The sequence below is a fragment of the Anguilla rostrata genome, chromosome 5 (assembly GCF_018555375.3).
Source record: "Anguilla rostrata isolate EN2019 chromosome 5, ASM1855537v3, whole genome shotgun sequence".
In the NCBI taxonomy this organism is placed as follows: domain Eukaryota; kingdom Metazoa; phylum Chordata; class Actinopteri; order Anguilliformes; family Anguillidae; genus Anguilla; species Anguilla rostrata.
In genome coordinates, this window is record NC_057937.1 from 25,642,217 (window position 1) to 25,663,384 (window position 21,168).

A 21,168-nucleotide genomic window follows, 5' to 3' on the forward strand; every position below is an offset into this window, starting at 1 on the left:
CTGTGGCCTGATTGTTCATGGTGCCCTCCTGTGTCTCGTCAGTGTCTGTATTTAAGTTTCCCGTCTCCTGAACTCAGTGCTGGATCCTTGTTGGTTTGTTGGTTGTGTTTCTGATCATGTTCCTGCCCTGTGTGTTCCTGCCCTGTTCTGTTTCCACATGCTTTTTGGATTTTCTTTGTTCTATGTTTCAGAAGTTTTCCTTTATTTTGAAGAGTTGCTCTGCGAGGCCTTTTGTTCCCCTTGTGTTCCCTTTTGTTTAGTAAAGTCTTTTGTTCTTACCTTTTTTTGGAGTTTGAGTTTTTCCCCTCTGCATTTGGGTCCTAACCCTCCACCGCACCATGACACACAGACATTAACACATGAAAGCTTCCCTTGTGGTAATTAGGCGATTTAACAGATTTTTAAGGTTCTGCAGTGTAGTACTGGGAGAAGGAAACTTGTACTAACAAGTTTTTTTTATAGTCCCTAATGATGTCAACTGGACATGCAGATGCACCCAGTCAAAAGTAACTACTATTTATTGACACAAGGGGAAGCATTTCATTAGGGTTCACACTTAAATTGCTTAAAATGTATAGATAATGGTGGGTTTCAAATACAAGTTGACAGCAACATTTGCTTGTAGCACATTTAATTCATCCATCTCAGTACAAAATTTTTCATAAGGTGTCAAAAGTACAAAGTCTTAATACAAAGGTGTATGGTGTTTAAAAGTGAAGTGTGCTGGAAACTGTATATCTGTTTGACAACATATGCAGTGTTTAATCTCTAAATTACAAGGTTCTGCAGCTCAAAGTGAACAAGAGAAGCAAGGTGTGCATGCAGGAAAGAGGTATTAAAGTGCTTTAATGTAACATCATACAAATAAAGCCAAAATAGCAATATAATGCATTTTCAAACCACAGCTTAAAAACACAATAAATTTTACAAATTAGCATTAAGGACAAGCAGAGTGGATATGAAAGAATGTTGAGAAAATGCTATTTATGCAGGTGGGAGAAAATTTGATTGAGGTTGCAAAACCAGAGCATGGAAAACCAAAATTCCAGAAGTGCCAGAGCATGCTGACATCCTTTTCCAACTGAAATGAAGCAGTGACTACTGATCAAGTCTTAACTCCTGGAGTCCATCAAATTGTCTGAGGTGGAAGTGGTTCTCGGTATGTCTGACCATTGCACGAAGTGCCACAAACCCAGAAAGAGCCTGGGGGAACAAGACAATGCATGCATTAGAGAGCAGAAAAATAAATAAAACCAAACAAAAAGGTACACACATTTTCAAAACAGAAAACAATACATTTTTCTTTATCTATATAAGTTGAAATATAAGTTGAACCGGTCAGATGAAATTTATGAACAGAATTAACCTTATCAACAGAATTAAATCACTGTTTGGAACCAGACAGGGGTCAAACAATCATTTCAAATTAAATTTAAAAAAATTACAGGCATTTAGCAGACGCTCTTATCCAGAGCGACTTACACAACTTTTACATAGCATTTTTACATTGTATCCATTTATACAGCTGAATATATACTGAAGCAATTTCGGTTAAGTACCTTGCTCAAGGGTACAACGGCAGTGTCCTACCCGGGAATCGAACCTGCGAGCTTTCAGTTACAAGCCCAGTTCCTTACCCACTGTGCTACACTCCGTCCACAAATATTTCATGGCCATTGAAATGCATTTCTTTCCATTATTTATGGAGAAAATACATGTACAAATAAAATTATTGTATGGGGACTGGTATTTAGAAATAGTTTAATTATCAATTCTGGCTACAAAGATGAAGCATTAACTATGATAAGGTTGCAACTATGAAAATGTGAAATTATTGTGCCTGATCTCACCCTGCAACTCTTAATTCCAGATACTTATCTCTGGTCCCCAGCATTGTGACTAACAACTATACTCATACCCATCGCTATTACCCATGTCAATGCTCATTACTGTTATTGATTTACCTTCAGTGTGTTAGAGGGGCCTTATGCAAAAAATATACTTGTTTCATGTCAAACTTGAACGGTTGTATTTTATAGTAATTCCCATGTTATTGTCATGGTTCTGTCACACCCTGTCATTTTCCTGTCTGTGTTTCCCTTGTTGGGCCGCCAGATGGCGGCACTTCTGTTTTGTGTCCTGTTCCCCCCTGTTTAATTGTATGATCGTTTTCAATTGTCTAATCATTGTTTTCTGGCTGTCTCGTTTTCCCTTCCCTTTCCGTGGCCTGATTGTTCATGGTGCCCTCCTGTGTCTCGTCAGTGTCTGTCTATTTAAGTTCCCGTCTCCTGGACTCAGGTGCTGGATCCTTGTTGGTTGTGTCATGCCTCTGATCACGTTCCTGCCCTATGTGTTCCTGCCGTGTTCTGTTTCCACGCGCTTTTGGATTTTGGATTTTCTGTGTTTTGTATTTTTGAAGTTCTCCTTTATGTTTGAAGAGTTGCCCTGCGAGGCCTTTTGTTCCCTTGTGTTCCCTTTTGTTAAGTAAAGTCTTTTGTCCTACCCTTTTGGAGTTTTGAGTTTTTCCCCCTCCGCATTTGGGTCCTAACCCCACGCACGCATCCCGACAGTTATGCTCTTTTATCAATGTTTACCATCTTGGGTATATCCACAGGGACACTGAACTGTCATGTTAACCAGCTTAGGTATATCCACAGGGTATTTGCACATTAGGATCATTAGTCTCTTCAGGCTTTCAGCATCTTATTGCTGTGTCATGACTTTGAAGATTTTGTAAAGTGCAAAATCATGGCTGGGCAAGTACAGGTCAAAAAAAGCATGGCATTCCAACAACACTGCAAATGCTCCACACTGGTGCACTTAAGCAGGCCCTTTATGTAGATGTACTGATTGCCTGCTTAACCTCAGGTTTACTCAATTATCAGACTTGTTATTCCCCCCAATGACAGAGGGTGGAGCCCACAAAGTTGCAGATTTTCAAGACTGGTGTTTGAGTCAGATGATCAATACACATAGAGGGTTCTATTTTAACAAACTTGGCACATGGTCTAAAGTGCAAGGCACAAGTGCATTTAGAAAGTGCCCAAATGTACTTTTGCTAGTTTAACAACAGATAATTTTAGTGCAAAGTAAGGCGCAAGGTTCAAATGGGTGGAGCTTTGTCACTTAATAACAGGTGTGTCTTGGGCTTAACATATGATAAACCAGTGTCATCTCCAATTCCCTTTAAAGCCACCAGTGTAGGCACCAAGCGTTTTCGAAACTCACTTCCTGATTTTGTGAAGAGACGTTGCTCATTCGCGTCAGTTCAGTTGACTCTAGCATAGGTGTTTCAACTACCAGTTTCAATGCAAGTCAATGGTAACAATGCAGTCGCAATTGGTGTTTTTTTTCTTCATCTAATGTCTCCCCATGTGCCGATTAGTTAGGTTATTGTGTTATTTGGACAAGATTGTAATATTTTGTAGACGAACAGGGACAGTTTGTGTCACTTTGAAGTCACTGTATCTCACGCTGTGGAAGACCCAAGTTCATGCCCATATAAGAGTACCCCCTTCGCCTACTGCGCAGTCTCTGGGTCCAATTTGTACAACATGGCAGCGCCCGCAAACTGAATTTCACGGCCTTCAAAATACATTACAGTGACTTGGTCCATATTCCTTCTGCACCATAGCAGATTGCTAATATAATGGTGAATCTAGCAAGGCTGCAAAAAGAAAAAAAAGAAAACTTTATTGCTGATGAAACAGACCAACACATGTACAAGGTTAAAGCATGGGAGCAGACAATATATGGCAACAGGGTTCCACCAAAGCTATTTAAAATCTTTTTTTTATGGAGTGAAATTAGCATGGCTCCAATTTCTTAAAGTATGAAACCTAGTTACTGTAATTTTAAAAATGTGATTTTAAAAATAGTGTAAAAAAGGTCAAATTTAAATTAATCTTTGTAACGTTCCACCTGACTCATCCAAACTTCTGAAGAGCAGTTTCAGCACTTCAAATGTCCTCTCTATTACTATGCGTGGTTTTGTCAGTTTTTGATTGAATGACAATTCATGCACTGTTGCAGGAATTATACAAGGTGCAATCATCCATGTCTTCAATGGATAGCCATTGTCCCCTAACAGCCAATCCTCCAGGGTGGGTTCCCTGGAAGATTACAGGAATGCCATAGTTGGCCAATATAGGTAACTGTATGTATGGCAAACTTACAGTCGATTGGGATATGCCTCCAATTGAACTTAGGGGACAGGACACAGAAATTACCCACTCCTAAAAAAATTTTTTTTAAATGCAGCACAGCTGTGACTTAAATTCACAGCAATGGGGAAGGTATTTGAGCAGGCATTCATTTCCAGCTAATCAGCCAGGAGTTGACATATCTTTGTTACAACTTGTCAGGATTGTTGAGTGACAGGTATTTCCTGCCACTGTTCTCCAATCAGGTAATTCATGTGGCTGAGCAAACCAATGAGCAAATGCACAAATATTAACAACAAAAAAGTTCAACAAGTGATGTTTTGTTTAGCTTTCAAGGTCTTGTAATGATCTGGTACAAACTCTGGTTTAACAAGAGTTGATCAAATAATTAGCCAATTTTATTTGTCATTACTGCATTTACCTAATCTGGATCAATATTCCAACTAACCATTACATCTGTTGTATTTTTTTATTAGTGTATTTTTTTATATACACTAATAATCTTTCACATTGTAATATTTAAAATTGAATGCATGTTTGTGCATGCCCCTGTGTGTAACACACAGAAGGGTGTACATGCATTGTGCCATTGTGCAACCACCTATGTAAATTAGAATAAGAATGAATCAACTGCGCTATGTCTTCAGATCACGTTCTTCTTGGTCTTAGTGCAAATGCTTTCAGGTGCATCAAAATAGCCATACACCAACAATGCACCTGACCACACCTCATCTTAACACCAACCCGCCCACATGGGCGCAAGTTAATCTGCTATTTAAACAACGTGGCCGCTGGACGGGACAATGACAACTGCATCAGTCTGAAACTAGCAAAGACGTGTTTGTGTGACCGCCACTTTGCATAACGTTTCTGTATGATTGAGCTCAGAAAAGGGGGAAGTTAATGGCTAATTTAGAGAAACTGTCTTATTTCATCCAATTGAAATAAATAAAATTTAATTTGAAATATGATTGCAAAAGTATTTGAAGTAATTATACAGAACAAATACACATAACAAACTGAAATACACATAACAAATATTTGAAATGAAAATGATTTGATTAGTATCTGCATTTGACCCAGGTCTTTTTGGAAAATTATTATGGTTACAACAATCAAGCTAATAAACTGATTTAATTGATCAAAAAACATCACTGGAATTCTGAGATGGTTATTAATTGCTCAAAACATTTTAGATCCTGATCATTTTTCCAAAGTGTCGATTTTCCTGTAATATATTTCTCCTAAATTATGGGCTATTTCACCCTCCACTTATTGCTCTGTCCTGTGTCAACAGTATTCTTTTGAGTAGTTCTGCCGGCTTAAACTAATGTATTAATAAGATGCTCATTGAGAACAACAGTTCAATAAAATCATATGATTAATCAATTAATCACTTAATTGTTCCAATCAATCTGAGCGTCTTAGCATGTTTTGTATTAACCCAATGAGCGTATACTGAAATTTGATTTTTCTGTTTAGATGCATGGCCAGCACTCCCATGAGCAGGGGTGTCAAATTAAATTTTCAAGGGACTGCATTGTCTGTGCCTGTGGATCTTTGTGATTTCCTTTCAATCAATTGCCAATTAAGGCCCAGAGAACAAGGGGAATTGATACTTTAGCCACTCGATAACTTAAATCAGGGGTCCCCAAACTTGGTCCTAGGGCTCCCCTGTGTATGCTCGCTTTCGTTCCAACCAGTCACAATCCCAGTATTTTAACAAGCTATTATTTTTCTTAATTTGGTGCTTTTCAGGTTTGGAGGGATAATTTACCCTCTTAAGCCACATTTCTTATTGTGTTATATTGCAAACAAATGCATAAAAACTGGTAAAACTTCATTTTAAAGACTGAGGTGAATAAATAGGCTCCTAAGTAGTGAAGTGTGGACACTTGACCTGACAAACTAACCATCTGGAAGATAATGAAGAAGTCAAAGATACTGAGTCAAACCTGCATTGTGTTAATAATTTTAAGTAAAAATTATGAAAGAAATTAAATACGTGTTCAACAACCTAATTAGGAACCTATTGATGAACCTAATTGTTACCTGTTAATTAATGTAATTATGTGCAATATAGCTCAATAAGCACAATGCATCAACATGGGAATTTGTTTCGTTGTGGATTGCAAAAATATTTCAGACATATGGCTTAACAGGGTAAATAATCCCTCTAAACATGAAAAGCACCTAATTAAGAAATATTTGCAGTTTGTTCAAATGATGGGATTGCGATTGCTGTTGACAGGCTTTACCTATATATGGTTTGGATATATTTTGTAAATAATTTATCACAGAGTTAAAGCTAGTGAGAAAAATGACACGCTCACCTGTGTTAGTATAAACAAACCCAGGACTATATGAATCCCTCTCTCCAAGGGCTGGACGAGAATGGCTTCATTGAAGAGCTGGAACAGAACTAAAGGGAACTGCAATAGAAGACTCAGCAGCCAGAAACCAGCCAACTCTGGAACCTGTCACAAGGAGCAGACATAAAGGCATGTAAGATCCTTTTGAGGAAAATTTACTTTAATTGTAATTTCATAAATGTTTCTCTTTAAATGTTGTACTGTTTTTGATATAAATATACAATGCAGTCTGAAAGTGTTTGGACATTGATACAATTTTTGTTGTTTTGGCTCGGTACTCCAGCACATTGGATTTGAAATGAAACAATGAATGAGGTTAAAGTGCAAACTGTCAGCTTTAATTTGAGGGCGTTTCTCATCCATATCAGGCAATCTGTGTAGGAATTACAGCACTTTTTATACATAGTTCCACCATTTTATTAATTGGGCAATAGGCTGCTCAGTTGAATCTTGACCAGCTGTGATCGGACATTGTTAAGAAGAAAGAACACGCTGGTGAGCTCAGAAGTAGCAAACAACCTGGTAAACCGAATCCCTTCAACTGTGAACAAAAACCTATTTTCAATGGCTGAACAGACTATGAATACTCTCCAGAATGTAGGCAGAATACCATAGAGAGAAGACTACAAAAGCATAACCTCAGAGGGTTAACCATAAGGTACAAACCAATGGTAAGCCTCAATAACAGAATGTCCAAGTTAGAGATAAAAAGTACACTAAAATCTGTAGCATTCTGGAACAAAGTCATATGGGCAGATGAGCTGAGCATTAACCTGTACTGAATATATTGTACAATTGTGTTGTGAAATAAGCTGAATTCATGATGTATAATGAATGAATGATATTCTCTGAAGATGCTTCATGTACATTAAAACATACTAGATGTAATATTGCTCACTTGTTCATTTTATAATATTTGAGGAACTGATATTTCTATAGCAATCTAACTCATGAATCTATTTATTTCAGCAGGATTAAAATGTCAATCTGAAGTCCTTTTTTGTGAAATGATACATGCATGCAGATTAATCACACTTGTTGTTTTATACAGGTGTATTCACATGATCAACTTTACCAGACATAGGCTGGTAAAAACGTTGTCTTTCACAGCATATAAAAAAAATTTATCACGATTGAGAGCTAATAAGCAGTGTGCTGGTATATTTGTTTTGTTTTTTTGCATGGTTCGCATTCTTCTTCGGTATTCTTCTTCCCTGATGATGCCAGGCAGAGCATCATCAGGGAATATACCCAGCGTCTGGTCACAACTATGGATCGCAGACTTCAGGCAGTCATTGAATGCAAAGGATTTCCAACCACGTACTAAATATGAAAACTTTAAGATTACACTATTTAAAAAAGAGTTTTAAGTTTTCTGAGCAGTTTCTTTTAAGTCAAAATAAATTCAAGGCTTAAGGGAACACAAATTCACAAAATCACAAAAACACAAATAAGTATAGCACAATTCAATTCATAAGTCCATCCCAGAAGTACGTTCCTTAAGAGAAAATAATTAACTTGGCCCAAATAATAAAAAAGTCCATTCAGACAGCACGGCATACAGCATTCACAATTCACGAACATGCACCAATCTGTCAATGTAATTCATAAGGATGCAATACACACAAACACATACAACAGCCACAAATTCAAGCAAATTTTAAAAAATGCAATAAATAATGCTCTGCGCAGGAGAGCAATTAGCCAGCCACCACAGGATAGGAGTTAGAGAGGAAATGAACAGAGATTAAAAATGTAGGCTAACAAAAAACTAAACATGCCGATAGCCGAAAAAACAATACTCTTGTTTCAGTTTGTAGTCCTAAAATCTGGAAGTAAATTCACATTTTTGAGTCATGGGGTCCCTCGTCAGATTTCCAATAATTTTTTCCCATACGGATTTTGTTTTCTGCAGAAAATAAAGTCTGAGCTAACGTAAGCCGAAGAGAGTTTCATGTTTTGTTCTACGAGATAAATTTCACCCATTGATATCTCAACTGTGGATTTTGAAGCTGGTATGTGCTTTAAAAAAGGAAGTTGCTCACAAATTGCCATATTGAAATTACAACGGCTTTCTGTAGCCAGAAACGCGACCGTTGTTGTAGTTTCAATATAGAGGGCAATCTGCAATTTTGGTGCATTTTTGATATCATGATATCAATGATATGAATTACTAAGGTGAGCTGAATTTCTGAAAAATTCAGATTTTCTTACAAATTCTCAGCATTTATATATATATATATATATATATATATATATGCCATTTTCTACCATTTTCTCCCCAATTTAGTCATTATACCAATTCCCCGTGTGTATCACAGTCCTGGTCGATGCGCTATCCTCTGTCGGTCTGGGGAGGGTGTAGACTACCACATGCCTCCTCTGATACATGTGGAGTCGCCAGACGCTTCTTTTCACCTGACAGCGAGGAGTTTCACTGGGAGAGCGTAACGCATGCGGAGGTTCAAGCTATCTCCCCCAGATCCCCTCCCTGCGGAACAGGCGCCCCAACCAACCAGCAGGAGTCGCTAATGCAACGGTCAAGACTCATACCCTCACCGGCTTCCCATCTGCGAACACTGCCAATTGTGTTCGTAGGAACGTCTGACCAAGCTGAAAGTACCGCTGCCGGGGATTGAACCTGAGTCTCTGCGGTGGTAGGCGAGTGCTTATACTTCTAGACTACCCAGACGGCCCTTCAGTATTTATATTAAAACTATTTTTTTATAGTAAGAATGTATAAAATATTAAAAGATAAAACAAATAAAAACAATCTAAGGAATAATGCTACACATACTATAAACATATATTTTCATTTCATTCCTCGACCGCCAGGCCGGTGCTCTAATTCCGAATGATACTTCTGTTGCATTCGCATCGAGACATCGTATACCAACAAAGTCATGGCCATGACCTCTGCGTGGTGGCATCACGCCCCCTATATAACCGTGCAACCCCACGCAGACCCTTTTTACTTCTCGCTAATTAGCAAGATATCAAGAATTTCGCCTTTTTTTTTGCGACTGCTAAGTTAGAGCTTCGGTTTTCTGTCCTCTAAAGGCTGTGGCTGAAACAGTTTGTTGACCGCTTCCCACATTACCTTGGTGAGTTAGTTCGCTAACTCCGGCCTCGGTAAGTAGCCTACATCGTTTTTCCAATTTTTGGATAACGTTATTCGTTACTGTAGCTGTCTGTTTTTCGACATATACGCAGTATTCTAACTAGCATCCTCCGGTTTTTTGCTATCTTAGTACCGGCTTCAGCCCCGTGAGTGTTCTCGCTCTACCAAGGCAGAACTTTTCACTAAACCAAACTCAGCGTTTTCCGCGGTGTGGGCTAGTGTCTTTGTCGACTGAATTAAGGGAAGCGTGTCTGTTTCACTGCCACTGGTTATTACAGTTGCTGTGTTTCTCGCGGCATTAACTGCTGGTTATATCGAATGTAAGCCCCAGGAGTGGTTTCACTCTACCGGGACTGAACTTTTTCAATCACTTGCTAGCTCACTACTGCGTTTTTCCCACTGTGAGGACTAGTTTTTATTTTCCGGCTCGCATAATAGCTACGCCAGTGACCTCCCCGGTGTTTAGCTAATTATTAAACTAGCTCAAGAGAGTGCTACCCGCTTCTTTTGACAGCATATTCCTATATCAGCTATAATTACACTTCCTTACATGCTTCCCACGTGTTCAGTACAACTCCCCAATGTTCCTTGGGGATGGTCACGATGCTTGCGCTGACTGTCTCGGCAGCGATCATCTTAAAGAGGCTCTTACTGATGAGGCTTGCGTGAATTGCCGTACTATGTCCATTGAGCTAAGAGAGGCTAGATTGGCAGAGGTCTCCTCTCGCTTGCCCCCATCTGTAACAATTCATGATGGGGCCCCAGCAATCCCTGAAACGCCGCAGCATGGCCTCTGAAGGGGGTGCTAATACCAAACGCAGTAGAAAATCTACTAGATTTATACTGCCAGATTAAATCACTTGCTGCCCAGACGGCAGCAATGCAAGAACTCCTACAGGGACTTTCTAACCCAGCTCATCAGACCAGCCCTACTCCGGCTGTGTCTGCTGGAGCTGGTGCAGCGGAACTCCGTGAGCAGGATGAACTGTCCACTACGGCTTCTTGTTCACAGTTCTATCACGACAGCCCCCCTAGTGAGTCTGTATCACGGACTGATAGGGAATCTAACCAGGGCTCCAATGCGGAGTCCTGCTCTGCGACTGAAGAGGGCGATGAACATTCTGTCTCTTTAAGAGCTATATTACGAGCGGAGTTGGCTAAGATGAGTAGTGATGACCCCCAGGTTGCAATCACTGACTCCAACAGATTTTTCTGCCGTGTCACGCTGGTGCCACCATTTTCTATGCCCACTTCGCAGGATTACCGTACCGAACTTCAGCGGTGCTGGGCAGACCCGCGTGGTTCCCTGAAGCACCATACCAGTGACAGGCGCATCCTTGCCTCTATGAAAGATGCAGCTGCCTATGTGTTGGAAAAGATGCCCGCTGTCGACCCAAACATAGCAGCACTGGCTATCCCTCCTGACGAAGCCCTCCGTGCAGAGGCACACTGTCCCCGGCCCCGGTGCCACATGACAGATGACCTTCTCACTCGCTCCTATGACACAGCAGCCAGAATGGCCTGGATGGGAAATTCCCTTTCTTGGGTGTTGCTGGCCCAGGCACAAACCATTCAGGAGTCTGAAATGGAGTCTGGTCTAAACCAGACGTTATGACGTCATAAACCTATGACGTTGCATTACAGGCATTTGCCCTCATTACAAGGGAACTGATGTCGCTGCTTACGGTGACCCGATGCCAGGTATGATTGGCCCAGTCAGCTCTACCAGAACAGGCAAAGAGAACGCTTCGCGACCTCCCAGTGGTGCCTGGCCAGATCTTTGGTCCAGCTGCCCAACAGGCACTTGAGAGAAGTTCAGAGGAAACCAAGACCAGGGCACAGTTCACCGCTCGGTTTTCCCACGACCACACAGCAACTGCTGAACGGTGTTATACAAACATGGGACCATCCCCATACTTTCCCCGGCCGTCAGCCGGCGCTCGTCGCCCCCCCGCAAGAAGCCAGGGAAGCTAGGCACAAACCCCTGAAACACAGGGGTTGGTGACCGGGCACTTCCAGCAACAGCACATGCTTTATTGGGAATCCCAGACGGACGACCCATGAGTTCGATCCACAATTTCAAGGAGTTACAAGCTGCAGTTCGGTCACCGCCCCCCCCCGCTTTCTCTGGGGTCAAGACCACAGTTGTCTCAGACCCAGCCCAGGCCAAAGCCCTCGAACAGGAGATAGAGTCGCTCCTGCAAAAAGGTGCTGTAACAAGGGTAACACCCTCAGAACAGCACAGTGGATTTTATTCCAGATATTTTCTAGTTCCAAAAAAGGATAGCAGTTTCCATCCTGTTCTTGATTTAAGGGATCTCAACAAGTTCCTCAAGAGATATCCCTTCCATATGTTGCGGGCCACGGACGTTCTTCATCCCGCAGCCGCAGGAGAGTGGTTCACCGCAGTAGACCTGAAGGATGCGTACTTCCACATCCCTATCCTGACAGAGCACAGGAAACTAATGCGCTTTGCCTTCAAAGGCCACGCTTACCAGTTTGCCATTCTCCCGTTCAGCCTTTCCTTAGCCCCCAGAGTGTTCACAGGTTGCATGGGGGCGGCTCTCTCTCCTCTCAGAGTGCAAGGTCTAAAGATTCTGACATACTTGGACGACTGGCTTATCTGCGCGCCCACACGCCAGATGGCAGTCCGCCACACTGTGAACACAGTAGCCCATACTACCAGACTGGGACTATCTATCTCCTCATGGGAAAACATGTGCTGGTGAGATCGGACAACACTTCAACAGTGTTTCACATCAACCATCAAGGCGGCGTTAGGTCAGGGAGCTCCCTGGCAATAGCACATCAAGTGCTAACATGGGCATTTCAAAGACTGGCCTCCCCCAGAGCCCTGCATCTACCAGGGGCTCAGAACAACGCAGCAGATTATCTGTCCAGACAGCAGATCCACCCAGGGGAGTGGAAACTCCACCCGGATGTGGAGGCAAAAATTTGGCAACGGTTCGGAATGGCACAAGTGGACCTGTTTGCCTCACAGGACTCCACACAGTGCCCGGAGTGGTATTCAATATGGGGACCCCCCAGCCCTCTGGGCCAGGATGCCCTGAGCCACGACTGGCCGAACACTCTACTCTACGCGTTCCCCCCATTCCCGTTGATTATGGCAACGCTACACAGGATGAAACAATGCAGCCACTGGCTTCTCCTGGTAGCCCCCTACTGGCCCCTGAGCACTTGGTTTCCAGTGCTCCTCAGCCTCCTCCAAGGGCCACCCTGGCGCCTACAGTGCAGGGTGGATTTACTTTCTCAACTGAACAACACGATATGGCACCCGTGCCCATCCTTACTACTCCTATGGGTCTGGCCTCTGAAGAGCCCAACAACTTCTTAACCAACTGTGACCCAGCGGTGCTGGAGACCATTAAGAATGCTAGGGCCCCCTCTACGAGGCGGGCTTATGCTAACAGGTGGAAACTGTTCTCAGACTGGTGTGCTCGCCAAAATGAGAATCCAGTGAACTGCTCTGTCCAGACTATTCTCCGTTTTCTCCAGTCTGTCCTGCATGAAAATAAATCATATAGCACTCTAAAAGTCTATGCTTCAACTATATCTGCTAAGCATGCTAGACTCAACAATCGATCAGTAGGTAATCATTACCTGGTCAGCCTGTTCTTAAAGGGCGCTAAACATTTAAAACCCATAGTAGTTCCCCAGGCATCCCCATGGGATCTACCCATGGTACTAGAGGCCATATCTGCTCAGCCTTTTGAGCCTCTAGCTACACCAGACCTGATGTGGCTCTCTGCAAAAACAGCTTTTCTGCTAGCTATAACATCTGCAAGGCGTGTGAGTGAGCTACACGCTCTTTCCATTAGCCCTGCATGTATGCGATGGAGACCAGACAACTCTGGAGTAACGCTCCGACCTAACCCGACCTTCCTGCCAAAGGTTGTTTCATCATTTCACATCAACCAGGCTATTGAGCTCTCAGCTATGCCCTGTACGTGCGCTTCGCTGCTACATAGAGGCTACCAACTAATTCCGCCAAACAGACCAGCTCTTTGTTTACTATGGAAATAAATCCAAGGGTGCCCCCCTCTCTAAGGAGAGGCTCTCCCATTGGATAGTGGATACTATTTGTAAGGCATATTAGACCAGTGGCCGTCTACGGCCGAACAAGGTGCTGTGCCATTCTACTAGAAGTGTGGCTACTTCATGGGCAGTACTGAAAGGAGTGCCCCTGCAGGAGGTGTGTGCTGCAGCGACCTGGGCCTCACCTTGCACCTTTGCCAGATTCTACAGAGTGAATGTTGCCTCATCCTCATGCTATAGGATCTGCCATCCTGCCTGTAGCCGCAGTCTCTGATTTCTGAATATGTACTTATCCCTCGTGATGTGGTTGGTATAAGTCATCCGAAATTAGAGCACCGGCCTGGCGGTCTAGGAATGAAATGAAACGGTTACGTATGTAACCACGGTTTCATGAATTCCGGATGACTGCCAGGCCTCATGGTCACTCGGGATTTTTCTGGGCGAGAAGATTTTGAGGATGTCTGCGTGGGGTTGCACGGTTATATAGGGGGGCGTGACGCCACCACGCAGAGGTCATGGCCATGACTTTGTTGGTATATGACGTCTCGATGCGAATGCAACAGAAGTATCATTCGGAATTAGAGCACCAGCCTGGCGGTCATCCGGAATTCATGAAACCGTGGTTACATACGTAACCTTCGGTCATGGGGATATTAAAGTATTCTATGTATGCATGGATGTATGTATGTACAGTATTTAGAGTATTTTACCATCTGAAATGTTGCAAATTTCACAGTTTGTACATTTTGTAAAATGAACTTGACAAGTATAAACATATGCTTTCAGGTGTGTAAGTGTTCATCAGGTGTTTAGAACATTCATTTAATGATGTGTTCTTCCATCCGGCCATTATTTTTTATGTGATACTTTTATGTGACACTTAAGTTTGAATGACGAGAGAAGAAAAAAGAAGTAAAAATACAGGGCCAAGTTACTTCAAATAAGTTAGGAAACATTGGGTAGCAGCATTGCTGTGGAATACAGCATGTTTAATTAGTGTTAGCTAAGATAGCCAATATTGTGTATTGTAACTTGGCCTAATTTTGATATCAGCACTTTCAATGGTAGACCTAGATTTTGCAAGTTTTAATAACTTATAGTGCTTTGCATGTGTGAGCATTTTTGTACACTGAAAACACGTTTTTTTCAAATATAATTTTTTGCACTGGGTTTGTTATGAGAAACTGATAATAGTAATGCATATAAATGTAGACTATGAGAGGTATGCATACACATGCATGTATGCAAACACACATCGTAACCAGTCCCCGATCTAGACTGCAGTGATTGGGAGGCAGACAGAGATTTTTGGGGGGGGGGCAACTTTATCACATAATTTGTGATGAGAAGCACAGCGGACCTGGGTGTATAACTGCAAACGAACCCTTTAAGAAATGCTTGTGCTTTACGGTTATCTTTATGTGAACTTTTACTGTCTGATCAATGTTTATCATTTAGCACTGGTGCTTAGCTATATATATATATATAAAACAATTGCTGAGACAAACGGCGCAGTGGCACAATTGAAAATATAACAGGCTGGCACCATCAGAAACAGAAGTCTCCTTGAAAAACTGACTTGACAGGCATCCAACAATCCTTCATTTCCATAATTATCAACAATCTCCTTCAATTTCAGCTCCCGAGCTGGCAACTTGTGTAGATTTCTCTCATGCTCTGTGTTCTGTTTTTTCTTCTGAGATCCATGTTTTGTGTTTATTAGGTTTATAAGGTATACCTTTATAAACCTTGGTTGTAGCAAGGACTCCTCTTTGCTCTCTTCCTCAGCTAGCTAGCTGACCTTACAGTTTACACTGTACATATTTCCCAGCAATCTTTGCATATCAGAAAATAAAAGAAGTACCAAAGAAATGACCACAAATTATTCAGTGGGATAGATTAAACAATATGTTTTCTCCAGAATAGGCATGTAGATTAAGTTTGACAGTATTGTAGAAAGTAAGCACACTAACCATGACCGGGATGAGGTTGCTAATTGAACGCTATATAAAACACACGGCACCTACATGCTTCCCATATTCTATGATGATAAACAAGCGTCTGAAATACAATTAAAAAATTTGTGCGCAAAGGTACTTTTTTCACATAGACTACTACTACATATGAAAGTGTTTTTAATGGGGTGTTGTAGACACGACAGACATACAAATTTTCTATATGTCAGCTAAGAATATAGCTTGCCAACGTGATGTTTGCAAGTAACGTTAGGTACAGTCAGAGTTGGGGAGTAACGGATTACATGTAACGGGATTACGTAATTAAATTACAAAAAAAGTAACTGTAATCCCTTATGTGGTGTATTTGTGTTTACACATTAAAGTTTGGGGTCATTATGAGTTGAAGGGGGCTGTTTGGTTGGTTACTCTCTTTTTATTGGTTAAAAATGTAAATGGTAGTCTGCTGCTAAGGTCAAGGCGAGTTCAGTCTTAATGAGGCAGCCAAAAGAGAAAGAGACATATGTGTGCACAGAGAAGGGACAATAAAGTGAGTTGCTTTAAAAAGCTAATTGGTATCGGAGTCATTGATTTAAAAGAACCCTGAATCTCAGAACATAACAAAGTGGCGACGAGGACTGGATAATTATTTTTTGGGTTAATTTCCCAAATTACATTGATGACCAACCGAACGAGTTAGCTAGTTAGTAAGAGCTGTGTTTTTTTTCCTTTTCGGTGCGGAGCTAAAAAGAGCTAACGTTACGACGAGAGATAGCATGGCAGTGTTCGGCACAGAGACCAGCTTATGCTTTGACAAAGCTATTGAGAGTTTCAGCGCATAAGAGGAGCGGTTTACACAGTTTTTGGAGGCCAACGAAATACACAGTGACCGAAAGAGAGCGGTTTTTCTGGCAGTCGTGCGTCCGAAAACGTTTACCTTGCTGAAAGACCTGCTAGCACCAAAGAAACCAGGTGAGGCTACACTTGAAGAGCTGATGAAAGCACTACGAGACTTTTATGCTCCAAAGCGCAATGTGCTTAGTGAGAGGTATGCCTTTCGTAACAGAAAACAGCTAGCAGGAGAGTCGTTAGCCGAGTATATTGCTACACTGAAAGTACTGGCAGCTACATTCGAGTTTGGGGCTACGTTAGAAGAGCAGCTGCGGGACCAACTCGTTTATGGTGTTGCTAACAAGGATCTACGAGGAAAACATTTGAGTGCCGCATATGGTGAACCGTTAGCATGGGCTAAGGTATTAGACATTGTCAACAACAATGACAACAGCAGAGGACGTCGGACTGCCAGAAAGGGGAGACCAAGCCCTGCTACCACTGTTTGGGGACCGGGCATACACCACAGACATGTCGGTACAAGGAGTTTCAGTGCCGGGGCTGCCAGCGGATGGGCCATCTGGAGCGGGCCTGCCGAATGAGACCACCACCAGCTGTGGGGACACACGTCACCAGTGGAAAGCAACGCTCCCAACCAGCGCACGCTACACAAGACAGGGGGATGCGTTATCTTGCATCGGACCAAGACGACACAATAAGGCTGCAGTCTACAGCGACTGGCGAACAGCAACCACAGCCAGGGGAGCAGGAACGGTCAGCAAAAGACTTTGAACTGTTCTCTATATCTAGGGATGACTGTGAGTATGTAAAACCCTATATGGTAATGGTCAGAGTAAACGGGGTAAAGCTGAAGATGGAGGTAGACAGTGGGGCAGCTATGTCCATTATCTCACAGAGGATGTATAACAAAAGGTTCAAAAAGTTAAAACTATGTCCATCCAAAGTGATGTTGAGGGATTACTCTGGTAAAAGCATTCAAGTGCTAGGTGAAATGGATGTTAAAGTGAAATGTGGGGACCAAGTCCTAAAGTCTGTGTTACTGGTGTCAAGGGGGGGCGGTCCTACTCTTATGGGGAGAAACTGGATCCGGTACCTAAAACTGGATTGGTCCAGGGTAAACCGTGTGTCATGTCCGGTGGAGCAGCTTTGTGAAAAGTATGCTGAGGTGTTTAGTGAAGGGTTGGGCCTGGTAAAAGGGGTCCAAGCAAAAGTCCGGGTAGAAGACAATGCAGTGCCAAAGTTCTGTAAGGCTAGACCGGTACCGTACGCACTCAGAGAGGCAGTAGACAAGCACCTGGTAGAGCTCGAGGAGCAGGGGGTTATTACTCCCATTGAGTACAGTGAGTGGGCATCCCCTATAGTATGTCTGCCAAAGAAAACAGGAAAGGTCAGAATATGTGGGGATTACAAAGTGGGTGTGAATGAGTGGGTAGTAGTGGATCAGTATCCCTTACCTAAGACACAGAACCTGTTTGCAACACTAGCAGGCGGTAAACGGTTCACAAAACTAGACCTTATGCAGGCCTACCAGCAGGTAGAGACAGAGTCTGAGTCTAAGAAGTATCTGACTATAAATACGCAGAGAGGCCTTTACCAGATGAACAGGTTGCCTTATGGAGTGTCCAGTGCACCAGCTATTTTCCAGCGTATTATGGACCAGGTCCTACAAGGTCTCCAGAGCACTGTCTGTTTTTTGGATGATATACTTATCAGTGGGAAAGACACAGAGGACCACTTGCATAATGTTGAAGTGGTGCTGCAGAGACTAAAAGAGAGAGGTTTCAAGTTGAACAGAGACAAATGTGCGTTCTTCCAATCCAGTGTCACTTACCTAGGTCACAAGATAGATGAGCAGGGCATTCATCCAGTGCAGGACAAGACAGATGCCATAGCAAATGTGCCAGTGCCCAAAAATGTAACTGAACTCAGGGCATACTTAGCTTTACTGACTTACTATGGCAAGTTCATTGAGAATCTCTCCACACTCATTAAACCTATGACAGAACTCCTGCAGAAAGAAAAACAGTGGGTGTGGTCAGAACAGTGCCAACAGGCATTTGAAAAAACAAAGACTCAGTTGTCTTCATCCTCAGTTTTAGTGCACTATGACCCACACCTGCCAGTGATCTTGACGTGTGACACGTTTCCTTATGGGGTGGGGGCGGTCATTTCTCATATACTGCCTGATGGTAGTGAGAGGCCCATAGCCTATGCTTCACGCACACTCACCAAAACAGAGGTGAACTACGCACAAATCGAGAAGGAAGCGCTAGGACTCATTTTTGGGGTAATGAAGTTCCACGATTACCTATATGGTTGCAAGTTTTGACTGGTCACAGACCGTAAGCCTCTGGTAAAAATATTAGAGCCCAAAACAGGGGTACCAGCACTAGCAGCAGCTAGACTACTGAGGTGGTCCTTGATACTAGCAGCTTACCAGTATGACATAAAGTACAAATCCTCCCAGCAGCATGGCAATGCAGATGCCTTATCTAGGCTCCCTCTACAAGAGAAAGGTCCAGAGAGTAGCTTGGATTTCAGGGTATCATTCATTGATGTCATGCCCATCACAGCTAAAGATATAGCTAGAGAGACAGCCAACGATCAGATCCTGGCCAGAGTGAAGCACTTCATCCTTACAGGGTGGCCAAACCATGTCACAGACACAGCACTAAAGCCATACTGGGTTAGGAGAGATGAGCTCACAGTAGAAGGGGATTGTGTGTTGTGGGGTCTGTGAGGTGTTATACCAGCTCCATTACAGAGCAAACTGCTGAAAGAGCTGCATGAAAATCACTGGGGGATGGTTAAAATGAAAGCTCTGGCAAGAAGTCACTTTTGGTGGCCTAAGTTAGACTCAGAGATAGAAGACCTGGTTAAAGGTTGCCAGGTGTGTCAGTCTAATAAACATATGCCACCTAAAGCACCTGTGCACCCCTGGAAATGGCCTGAAAGACCCTGGCAGGGCATTCACATAGACTTCGCCCAAAAGGGTAAAAACAACTTCCTAGTAGTCACTAATGTATACTCACGCTGGCCTGAGGTAAAGTGTATGGCAAACATTTCAGCTACAGCTACTGTAGAAGCAGTCAGGGGGATGTTTGCAGCCTACGGGTTAGTAGAGGAGTTAGTTTCGGACAATGGACCACAGCTGGTCTCAAAAGAATGAGACGTTCTTGCAACAGAATGGGGTAAAACACATTAAGTCAGCTCCCTACCATGCAGCTTCAAATGGGGCAGCAGAGAGACTGGTGCAGAATCTAAAACAGTCTTTAGAAAAACATTCAGGGTTGGGAAGGTCATTACAGCACGTGGTGGACAACTTTCTGTTTGTGTATAGAAACACACCACATGCAACTACAGGTAAAACCCCTGCAGAGTTGTTTCTAAAACGACAGGTGCGCACAAGGTTGTCACTGGTGAAGCCCAGCTTCTCAACAGAGATGCAGGAGAGACAGGCCAGTAAAGTGAACAAGGGTACAGGGAAGCCCCTGCGCTCCTTTCAGGTAGGACAAGCAGTGCTGGTCAGAGATTCCCGGGGAGGAGAGAGGGAGAAATGGGCATCAGGGAAGGTGAAAAAGGTACTGAGCCCTGTAACTTACCAACTTGTTGAGATTAATGAGAATGTGTGTAAGAAACATGTGAACCTCCCCAGAACATATCTTCAACCTCCCCAGACACTCCCACGTCACTCCCCTGCTCACTACCCTCCACTGGCTGCCTGTTATAGCTCGCATCAAATTTAAAACATTGGTCCTAGCATACCAGGCAGTCAAGGGATCAGCCCCAGCATACCTCCACAAGATATTCAAACCCTACATGCCAGCCAGATCCCTCCGTTCTGCTACCTCAGGACGCCTAGCACCTCCCCCTCTTCGCACCTGCACTTCCAGAACACGTCTCCTGTCTGTTCTGGCCCCACGATGGTGGAATGACCTCCCTGTGGAGGTCAGAACAGTTGAGACACTGACCCATTTCAAACGACGACTGAAGACTCACCTCTTCAGGTGCACCTCTCCCCATCCCTCCCTACCCCCATGTAAATGACTGTAAGCTTAGGGTTGTAACTAGGCAGCTGTTTTGTAGATGACTTAGGTGCATTAACTGTCTTAACTACCGCTTGTATTTTTTCCATAGACTGCGTTGTTGCCGTTCTCGTTGTAAGTGTTAATCAGTTTAACCTTCAGGGTCCAAGTTGAACTATGCGGTTGTTCCCTGCACTTGGACCGGTACTTCTCTCTAGGGGTTTCGTCATACTTGTTCCTGGTTATGGTTATACACTTTGTTGTATGTCACTCTGGATAAGAGCGTCTGCCAAATGCCTGTAATGTAATGTAATGTAATGTGAACCAGATGATGGAAAATCACACAATGGGCAGTGCACAGCCTGACAGGTCGGAGTGGAACATTTCAGAATGGGACTTGGACACTGAGCATGTTGAAAATATACAACCTGAGAAACATGGACTGGAGACTGAAAACACTGAGCTCAGAGTGAGGCCACAGAGAAAACGAAAGCCTCCGGACAGATATGTTCTGTAACAGGGATGTTATCTTGTAAACCCTAACATGATACACTAAGAATAGAGAGCACTTATGTGATGGTTATATACTTAGGCTGTAACCATTTTTTTTTTTGTTATGTTGTT

General features: G+C 42.9%; 1 protein-coding gene across 1 annotated transcript in view; it reads right to left on the reverse strand.

The window, feature by feature from the left end:
• Nucleotides 1–614: 614 nt before the first annotated feature.
• tmem17 (transmembrane protein 17) overlaps nt 615–21,168 on the reverse strand; it is a 91,758-nt gene continuing 71,204 nt past the window's right edge. The window contains exons 4-5 of the mRNA XM_064335677.1: nt 6,497–6,640; nt 615–1,203 (exon numbers count right to left, since the gene is read on the reverse strand). Of these exons, the coding sequence (XP_064191747.1) occupies nt 1,099–1,203; nt 6,497–6,640 (249 nt within the window). The 3' untranslated portion in view covers nt 615–1,098. The remainder of the gene's footprint in view (nt 1,204–6,496; nt 6,641–21,168) is intronic.